We start from the raw sequence: 10,757 nt of genomic DNA, 5'->3' as shown, positions 1-10,757 counted from the left end.
TGCCATCTGGAGGATCGGTACAGGGTCCCAAGTCCGCATCTGGAGGGACAATTGGCTTCCGAGAGCCGACTCACTAAAAGTATCGGGCAAGAAGAAGGATAATAGGCTGAGATGGGTTTCAGACCTCATAGACCCAGTGACGAGAACCTGGAGAGGAGATGTAATCCAAAGATATTTCTACCCACATGACGCAGAAGCGATTCTTGCAATCAAGCTCACACAGCGGCCCACGGACGATTTTATTGCCTGGAATATGGAAAACAATGGACTTTTTACAGTCAGATCAGCATATCGACTGGGTTTGCAGCCGTGTTTAAATCACCTCGCATCAGGCCAATCTAGCTCTGATCCTTTGGGTGATCGACCTGTTTGGGATAGTATTTGGAAAGCAAATGTCCTGCAGAAAATTCGTGTCTTTGGTTGGAGGGCTGCCACAAATACGCTTGCAGTTTTAGAGAATGTCCATCGCAGAATTAGCACAACTAGACCAACATGCTCTATTTGTGGATCAGCGGAAGAAGACACGCATCATGCTCTGGTTGAGTGCACACTTGCTAAGGCGTTACGACATGGTATGCGGAGTGTTTGGACTCTACCGCCGGAGTCTAAATTCTGCAAATCTGGTAAGGAATGGTTTCTAATTATGATTACCAACGCGCCCCCTGAGATGAGGGTGAAGCTGATGTTTTTATTCTGGAGAGTTTGGCATCATAGGAACAACATTGTACATGGGGACGGCAAAGCCTCGGTGTCTGTTTCGATACCCTTTCTACAGAACTATCTGTCATCGTTCAAGGATGCCAATGTAACCCTAGGCAGCTCCAAAGGAAAAGGTCTCTTGTACCCGAGCCAGAGTTTGGTGAGTTCTCATGTTGATGTTTCTAAATGGTTACCTCCGCCGGCGGGTGCTGTTTCGGTATGCGTCGATTCGGGCTGGGATGCTGTGTCCAAGAGAGCAGGTTCTGGAGCGGTCATCCGCGATGACCAAGGATCTATCATACGGTCAAGTTGGAAGTTTCATCCTTATTGTGAAAGTGCCGAGGAGGCTGAAGCTAAGGCGTGTTTGGAAGGGCTGCATCAACTCCTTCATACAAATCGCATTCCAGGAATCCTCGAGACAGACTGCCAAAGAGTTGTTCAGACCGTCACCTCGGAGAACTTTGATCGCTCACCATCATGGAGTATTTATTTAGAGATTAAGGATCTGCTGCAGACAAACCCGATGCTAGAGATTAGGAAGATCAGTAGAAGTAGTAACCATGTTGCGCATGGTCTTGCTAAGTTAGGCAAATCTGGTGATGTTGGTATCTTATGTGGTGCAATCCCGATCTGCGTATCGGCGGCTATTGCACAGAACTGTATTTTGTAACCATACTCTGTGCTGATTGCGGGTAAGTTTTCAGACGCACTCTTTTCCTTCCAGGGTACCGAAGGGGACTGGAAGGTTTTTAATGAGGCGGGCTTGCTTTGCTTAATAAAGTGTGGTTTACATTCAAAAAAAAAAAGCTAAAATGAACTCCATATAGTTGATCTTGCTATGATTGCAAAACGTTGTCTCCAAAATAAAATACATGCTGTAGAAATGTAGCAAAATATTGTTGTTTCTAAAACGAAATCCATGTACCACAAATCTGCGTCCGTGCCATGAGCTGCTACCTCCCCTCCATCTTGGCTACTTTGCTTCGCACATCCTCTTCTTTGGCGGCCATCTCCCTAGTATCCTCGGCGGTGAACGGTGGCGGGAGCGTGCAGGGCTCGTACCGGGCCACATACCTCTCCCTGGACTCCATCATGAACTCCCTATCTCGACCTTGGGCTGTGCAAGCCATGGACTCGGGGCAGAGCTCGACGGCCTTCTCGGGCACCGTGGGCCTGTACCGGAGCAGAGCGGCATAGCGCGTCAACACATGGAGCATGTACTCGTATACGTACTCCATGTCCATCTCGTGTCTCGCGAACCCGCTGCCCTCCTCGCCAATCCGGCGTGCCTGCGCAGGGTGCGCGTTCCCCCAGTCTACGGCGGACTTGATGGCGCTGCACTTGTTGGCGGGGTCGATTGGCCAGTAGTGCTTTCCGGCGACTAGCCCACGGGAGAAGAAGTCCCTAAACGTGGTGTCGATGACTAGCATGGGCGAGTCGCATGCTAGGATGTACTTCTCGCTCACCGACCATGACCGCCCCTGCACATAGATCTTGTACCTGTACCGACATTGGTTGGCCAGGTTAGAGTCCTTGAACCCGTTGCGGGTGGCGTTATCCCAGTCCTGCGTGAACAGCCGCGCGTTCCACTCCTTCCCGGTGGCGGAGTCGTTGTTGCACTTCATGAGCTCCTGCCGCGCCCACGCCACGACAGGGTTGCCCTTCCAGAAGGCGTAGGGCTCTCGGTCCGGCCACCGCAGGCGCGCGTTCTCCCGGACGAACTCCTCCATGATCGGGCCCCATGGACGGACGTTCACCTCCGGCCAGCCCCAGAAGGACCAGTCGGGCCAGAGGATGGCGAGGTCCACCTTCTCGTCCTTGCAGTAGCGGAAGAGCGGCGGCATGGCGGATTTGTCGGGATAGTAGTCTGGGGGATGCATCGGGGGCTCGGGCACGTCCCAGCTGGAGAACATGATGTCGACGTCGGGAACGCGGCCGGGGTAGCGGGCGAGCAGCTGCAGTACGCCCCACTGCGTGAACACGTCCCTCGTCTGGAACGACGGTCGGTACGTCTCGACGTAGGCGCGCCCCGACACCACCACCAGGCGGAACTCCGCGTGGGGCTGGGCGCTCTCCAGCACTTCTCGCGTGATCCCAGTTGCGCGCCATGGCTCGAGGTCGGCGTGGATGTAGCGGAAGTAGTCGGGGCACCACGGCGGCGGCACACCCGGAGAGTACTGCTTCCGTTTTTGTGATGATGAGGACGCTGATGGTGCTGACGGTGAAGCACGGCAGAGTGTTGTCGGGGTCGACGTGTCGTTGCCGCAGCTGAATGGTATCAGTATGGGGGGCGTCGTGGATGAGCGGGTCCGGCGAGAAGCGCTTCCAGACCGACTGAAGCTGCTGACGCCGGTCGCCGGCAGGAATGAGTAGAACTGTGGATGAGGCATAAACATTAGCACAATAGCTAATTAGTAGAAAAGCATTTGTTCTAGCCCTGTATACTGGACAACAGAAACGAGGTTATGTGTTTCACCAACTATAGAAGAAAAACAGTTATAAAAAATATAGAAAAATAGAATTAGGTAGCTTCTTCCCGCATCTCTTTGTACTATCGCAGAATATGTACTCCTTAGTCCCTAAAATACATATCAGTTATCACAGATTTAGTAAAAATGTAGGTTAATTTATATCTAGATTTGTTAAACCCGCTGCAAATATTTAGGTCTGGAGTACTTATATTTGAGCTGAAATGCACTCAACTGCTATAATGCTATATAGATGACATATGAAAATATATTACATTAACTATCTAATAATAATGATCTTATATTTTACATGTTAAATTATTTATTCCAAATACTTGGTCAAACTTGATATAGTTTTTTAAAAATACCGTATTTATTAGAAGCATTGAGTATGAAGTACTCCATACTTGTCTTAGGTTTTAATAAGTTGTTTTCTTTCTTTTTTCATGGAGATGTGTGCGATGTTTTGGGGCGGTGGCAAAAGCCGTTGACTATAGTTAATGAGCATGTGACTGCAATTAAGAGGCCAAATCCACCTTGTACTCCCTCCGTCCCAGTTCGCAAGGCAAATTCCCAAAAAATATTTGTCCCAAAATCCTTCACCTCCTAGGCACATTTTGCATTTAATGTGGGAGTAAACTAATTCATTTTTGCATGCAAACACTCATCTTTTCATCTTCCACCACGTACTAGTACTCCATGCATGTGAAACCACCGCGCACTAGTACTCCATGCATGTGAAAGGCAAAGTTTTTGCATGTTTTAACGTGCAAATTTAGAGCCAATGAGAATTCACCTTGGGCCAAGATATTTGAAAACTTTGCCTTGCGAACTGGGACGGAGGGAGTACTGCAGGTTTACGCAATTGATTTATGTAACCCTAAAACACAACTCCTTCTAACCTTTGTCCTAATTTTAAAAAGAGTAGCAACTTATATGATACTAAATTGGTATAACATGAAACTAATTTTCAAGAAGATCCTAATGATGCTAAATTGGTGCCATAAATATTGTCAATTTGTCCTGTAAAATTAGTCAAACTTTAAATTATTTAACAAAATAAAAGAGCTAGAAGTCATATTTGAGGACGGAGGGAGTACACTTAGCATTTGCTGCTAGCTTACCTGTACATTATTACTCCTTCCCCTTGTTTTCGTATTTGTCTTTTGGCTAGGAAAGCTAGCGAGTCATATTACACTTAATGGAAAGCTGGCTAGTGGCTAGTAGGTTTGCAGTGCATGCAGTTCGTAGGATCGGCCGATCGTTTCTTCCTAGTTTCGTTCGAAGGCCTGAGTCTTATAATGTCCTGTATATATCGTATGTGTATGGCTTGCTAATTTTTTTTCGAAATGAGGATATGATTCCGGTTTCTGCATCATGATGATGCACATGGTTATTTATTAAAAAGATTCAAATTCAGTATTGTGTTACAGTACAAGCATATCGCTAAAGATTGATAAAAAATCAACCAGCGAAAAAAACATAAACTACTCTAAAAACACGTCAAAGTAGTCTAAATGGCTTGCTAATTAAGTTCATGATTAAAAGGTACTTAGAACAGTTCGGGATTGGAATTGGATTCATACATCTCATGCAGTGGGTATAGCTGGAAGTGGACTTACAGCAGCGCTAGCGTCGAGGTGGATCCATTTGGTGCCGACGAGCAAAGCAAGAAACACAAGGGTCGCGATGACCACTCCAACGCCGCTCCTCCTCCTCGTCGTCGTCCTAAAGCACGGCTTCGTCGTCGCTGATGACGAATACTGACGCTCCACCGCCGGATCGTCGATGGTCTCATCCCCAGCTGAAGGAGGCAGCCGCATCATGGACGTACGCCCTCTCCTCGTCGCCTGTGTATTTAACTCCGGGTAGCTAGTATATGAACTGAAGACGAGGAAAATGAAGTCATCTCCGATCCCCATGTCGGCATATATATAGCGGCCCGGGATGTCTTGAAGGTTGTTCTGCGTCTTCATCATCGACGGAGTACATAATAAATGTTTATAATAATCTGCATGAAACTGATAAATTTTTGCTGGTTTGTTCTGCTGTTTAGCAGTTATTGCCGGAGAGCTGACTTCTTCCCCAACGGAAGAAAATTGTGTTATTAATGTCCTTTTCAATAGTGTACTCCAATCTGTCGCTGCTAGAAGAATATTGAAAGGCTCATTAATTTTCTTTTCAATACTGTATTGTTTCACTATGAAATTATATACTAATGTGGAATTTTCGGAGAAGTCCTTTTGCTCGAATGGTGCTTGATAGAATTCTCCACTGATGTAGAAAATTGACTCCAGTACTATCAGCTTTTTTCGATAAGGAGTATATATTAATATCAAGAAGATTCCAATTACTTGCAACAGGATGCACACAGCCAAAAAAGAAAGAAGAATTACATAAAAAAAAGGAAAGTCCTGCTACGGTATTTCAGCCCTAGCACCAACAGTACAGCCACCACCGAGACAACACCTGACAGAGCACAAGCACCGTCGTCGCCCGATAAAAAGATCTTAGGTTTTCACCTTGAAGATAATCTCCGCTCTCAAAACAATACCTCTAACAAGATCATTGCCAGGCACAACCAGTTAAGGTCAGACCTTGGATTTTCATCCTGAAAGGTAATACTCTGAACTTCACTTGTGTTGCCGCCCCCACTTGCATACTGCTGCTGTGAGCCAGAACACCAAGCAACTCCCTCAACAGCGTAAAAACTTGAACCTCCATTGCTAGTCCTCCAATCTGGTCCTTGTGGTATTCTCCGCCTCTAACTTTGCCATGGAGCAAATGTCTCCATATGGCAAGAAAGAACAGAGCTTCGTGGCGCTCCCTCCAGAACCAAACGACCTAAATAAAAGCATGGGGCACCCGACGGAATACCACCGATCCAGCAAACTCTAGGTATAAAGAGCGTTGTTACATTCTCCGGTGGAACCTTTTGGAACACACCACTCCGGCCAGATCTAGAGGGACTGGCCTCAGGAAGGTCTCCATCTTCGCACCAGAAGGACCCTATGGCCTCCACCTTTATTCATGCCAGGCCGGCAGCCCCCACGCCACTAGCCGGCCGCAGAGATGACGAACGAGCACGGAACCCAGCAACGGTTGCGGGGCAACATGCACCTCCCGAACGGCGGGTAGCTAGCAGGCCCGCAAAGGAATCGCACACACGGCAGCCACACCACCCGCGCAACCATACTTCGCCGGCTCTAGACGTTGCCGTCCTTGCCGGGTGCGAGCAGTCGCGGCCCTCCTGGCCTAGATCGGGCCCAGACAGCCCGTGCGCTGCAAGCTGCCAACGCATCCCCTCGCAGCCCGGATCAATGACGCCCCTCACTACTCGGCCGTCCACCGCGCCAACTCTTGGCCGCCCGCCTCCACCATCGTGGCCCTCCGCACCGCCGTCTCTCCGCGTGAAGAGGAGACGAGAGGAGCCCGCCCACCTGCCCTCCGCCATTAGCGGCCGGGCGCCGCCACCACCATCGACGCTGACAGCGGCAAGGGGAGCTCGAGGATCTAGGGTTTTTTTTGGCCTAGGGGAGGTGCCCTCCGGAGCCGCCCGCGCGAGCGGCCCGGGAGGATGTTGACTGAAGCACTATCACGTGTTGGTGCCATAAGTGCAACACCTCGAAGTATGTACAACCTATGCAGACTTTAGGAGTATTTTGTCGTCTGGGTGGAAGAAAGCTAAGACTCATTGTGTGTACTAGCTGCCTAACCAGGATGAAACACCGGTGCCGGCGATAAGTTAGCCGATATGATAAAATGTTACCGGGCTACCACCCAAGATAAATCTGCTGATAAATCTATATCTTGGCCGATTTTTTGAACAGTGATATGGCTAAGGATGTAATTTCATGACTAGTACACATTGTAGAAATTATAGAATCCTAATATTTTGTTTTGTATTGATTTCACCCACGCGGAAATATATATAGAGGTACAACGAGGGGAGATACTTAGAGTATAAGAAGGTCCTAATCCTATTTCCTAATCTCAGTTGTATATCTATTCTAACAGGCAATTCTAGGTTTCAAAATTTTTACGTATCAGATCCAAGAGGTTCGAGGTGAAGTGTTGAATATAAGTATAATTCGTAGTCTCTTTCCATCAGTTTAGATTTTTATTTCTTTTTCTGAAAGGTCGATGGCTGATCTTAATTAAGGAAGAGAAAGTTTACACGGAGCTCCGATGTGGAGCAAATGCATGGAGGAGAGCATGAGCCTCGATATGCCCAGGTTACACAGACGCCCCAAGCAGCAAAACAACAGATACACAAAAAGAAAAGCATGGCTAGCTAAACTTAGGCAGCAGTTGCTGGGGCGGCAGATCGCCAAAGCGACATATCTTCTTTGATACTATGAAAACCTCCTCCGCTGAGTGCTGTACTCCATCAAAAATTCTTGAGTTTCTCTCCTTCAAACCATCCAATGCCCCAGAATAACAAAGGTGGCAAAATCGTACCTGGGTTTTGGGCACCTTCTTCCTCACGCAGACCCACCAATCCTCGATGCTTGCAAAGCTTGCGTACAGGACCGGCAAGTCAGTGGCACACCACGACTTGATGAGGCTCCAAACTTGCATGTTGAACAGTGGACAAAAAGATGAGTATATGTCAAGGGCAGTCACTGCTTGGTCGCTTGGGACAAGGTGACCTTCCCAAAGGACCTCGGTGAGCTAGGTATTTGATACGTCCATTTTGCATCACTATTATATATCATAATTTGCTGTTATTTATTGATATATTTCATATTTGGAGATGATACTTATGTTATTTCATCTATTTTGCATGTTTCATGATTATTTGGGGATCGCGCACCGGAGCCAGGATTCTGCTGGAAAAAGCACCGTCAGAATGGAATATTTCGGAAGATTAACAGTTGACGAAAATTATATGAAAAATCCTATTTTTCCAGAAGACGAAGGGAGCCAGAAGGGGGAGCCGAGGGGACCCAAGGTGGGCCCACCTCATAGGCCGGCGCGGCCCAAGGCCTGGCCGCGCCGCCCTGTGAGGAGGGGGCCCACAGCCCCTTCTCGCCTCCTTTTCTTCGCGTATGTCTTCGTCCCGAAAACCTAAGCCCCAGAGGATAGTCGCGAGGAGTCACAGCCGCCTCTGCGGGGCGGAGAACACCAAAGAGAAAAGAGCTCTCCGGCAGGCTGAAATCTGTCGGGGAAATTCCCTCCCGGAGGGGGAAATCGACGCCATCGTCACCGTCATCGAGCTGGACATCATCTCCATCATCATCTCCATCATCATCATCATCATCATCACCGCCATCTCCACCGCTGCACCTCGTCACCGCTGTAACAATTTGGGTTTGATCTTGATTGTTTGATAGGGGAAACTCTCCCGGTGTTGATTTCTACTTGTTATTGATGCTATTGAGTGAAACTATTGAACCAAGGTTTATGTTCAGATTGTTATTCATCATTATATCACCTCTGATCATGTTCCATATGATGTCTCGTGAGTAGTTCGTTTAGTTCTTGAGGACATGGGTGAAGTCTAAATGTTAGTAGTGAATTATGTTGGTTAGTATTCAATGTTATGATATTTAAGTTGTGGTGTTATTCTTCTTGTGGTGTCGTGTGAACGTCGACTACATGACACTTCACCATTTATGGGCCTAGGGAGTGCATCTTGTATTCGTTTGCCAATTGCGGGGTTGCCGGAGTGACAGAAACCTAAACCCCCGTTGGTATATCGGTGCAGGAGGGATAGCAGGATCTCAGAGTTTAAGGCCGTGGTTAGATTTATCTTAATTACTTTCGTGTAGTTGCGGATGCTTGCAAGGGGTATAATCACACGTATGTATTAGTCCTAGGAAGGGCGGTACATTAGCATAGGTTCACCCACACAACACTTATCAAAACAATGAAGATTAGTCAGCTATATGAAGCGAAAGCACTAAATTCCCGTGTGTCCTCAAGAACGTTTGGTCATTATAAGTAAACAAACCGGCTTGTCCTTTGTGCTAAAAAGGATTGGGCCACTCGCTGCAATTATTTCTCTCGCACTTTAATTACTTGTACTTATTTCATCTGCTATATCAAACCCCCATGAATACTTGCATGTGAGCATTTACAGTGAATCCTTCATCGAAACTGCTTGTCAACACCTTCTGCTCCTTGTTGGGTTCGACACTCTTATTTATCGAAAGTACTATGATACACCCCCTATACTTGTGGGTCATCAAGACTATTTTCTGGCGCCGTTGCCGGGGAGTGAAGCGCTATTGGTAAGTGGAATTGGTAAGAGAAACTTTTACTGTATGTGCTGTTTTTATTCCTGCCTGCTATAAATCATTATGGAGAGGTCTTCTCTTGAATTCCTCTTTGGGAAATCTACTACTACTGCAAGGGTAGTGGATGAGGCGCCAGGTGAGAGCGAGGTTCCATACAAAATACTTATGAAAATTATTGAACGTGTTGTGGATAACCGCTATGAAGGGGATGGAACTGTCCATCCTGGTGATCATTTACTGTTTTTACATGAATTATGCGGGTTATTCAAATGTGCAGGTATTGCTATGGACGAAGTGAGGAAGAAACTATTCTCTATATCGCTGTCTGGTAAAGCGGCGCACTGGTATAAATTGCTGAAGAATAGGGATTCTCTCAATTGGGAGGACATTGTGCATTTATTTTATTCCAAATTCTATCCTCCAAGTGAAATTCACAAAGATCGGAACCGCATATATAATTTCTGGCCTCATGATGGAGAAAGTATTGCCCAAGCTTGGGGGAGATTGAAGTCTTTAATGCTCAAATGCCCCATTCATGAGCTTCCTGGTAATATTATTATTGATAATTTCTATGCAAGATTGTCTTTTCAAGATAAGACTTTGCTGGATACTTCTTGTTCTGGATCATTTACACGCAATGAAGAAGAGTTTAAAAGGGACCTTCTTGATCGGATCCAGGAGAATACTGAAGGATGGGAGAACGACAAAGATAGAGAGTCAAGTATAAACTTTGATTATAAATGCATTGAAGTTTTTATGGATACTGATAAATTTCGTAATATTAGTGCTACTTATGGTCTTGATTCTCAAGTCGTTGTAAATCTTTATAAAGCTTTTGCCTCTCACTTTGAATTGCCTAGGAAGAATTTTGATAAGTATCATGAACCATATAAAGATAAAATTGATCTATCTATAAATAAATGTGCTATAATTGAAACTGTTGATCATATTCTTCTTGAAGCTTATATTGAAAAAATTCCTTTCCCTGCTAAAATGAAGGAATACTCTGTTATATCTAGTGCGGTTAATAAAAGTGCAAAGAAACCTATAGAACCTGAAGAACAAATTAAGGTTGAACCTGCTGTTGCAATAGTTAAAGATCTTGTGACTGAAAATGTAGAAGATGGTCATATTATTTTCTGTGAAGATGCTTCTAATATTGTTTCGCATCCTAATAAGTCTAGAAAAGCTAGTGTTCCTATGCTCTCTGTTAGAATTGGTGATCATTGTTATTATGGTTTATGTGACATTGGTGCAAGTATTAGCGCCATCCCTTATGAGCTTTATACGGAGATCATGCATGAAATTGGTTCTTGTGAACTTGAAGATATTGATGTGGTTATTCGGC

At 46.0% G+C, this 10,757-nt stretch overlaps 1 protein-coding gene across 1 annotated transcript; it reads right to left on the bottom strand.

The window, feature by feature from the left end:
• Nucleotides 1-1,652: 1,652 nt before the first annotated feature.
• Nucleotides 1,653-5,089, bottom strand: LOC124656125 (protein O-glucosyltransferase 1-like). Its single transcript, XM_047194931.1, has 2 exons — nt 4,790-5,089; nt 1,653-3,074 (listed from the first exon to the last, which is right to left on the bottom strand). Exons 1-2 carry the CDS (start codon nt 5,087-5,089, stop codon nt 1,653-1,655), a joined length of 1,722 nt encoding a protein of 573 aa, XP_047050887.1.
• Between the last annotated feature and the right edge of the window lie 5,668 nt (nt 5,090-10,757).

This window comes from Lolium rigidum, chromosome 1 (assembly GCF_022539505.1).
Source record: "Lolium rigidum isolate FL_2022 chromosome 1, APGP_CSIRO_Lrig_0.1, whole genome shotgun sequence".
Lineage (NCBI taxonomy): Eukaryota > Viridiplantae > Streptophyta > Magnoliopsida > Poales > Poaceae > Lolium > Lolium rigidum.
Note: the sequence above shows the minus strand (reverse complement) of the source record. Positions and strands in the feature narration are given on the sequence as shown.

Excerpts from the sequence above, each read along its gene's own strand:
- LOC124656125 (XM_047194931.1), bottom strand. The coding sequence starts at position 5,089 with ATGGGGATCGGAGATGACTTCATTTTCCTCGTCTTCAGTTCATATACT. Across the intron at positions 3,075-4,789 it reads ACCTCGACGCTAGCGCTGCT|TTCTACTCATTCCTGCCGGC; the intron begins GTAAGTCCACTT and ends CCTCATCCACAG.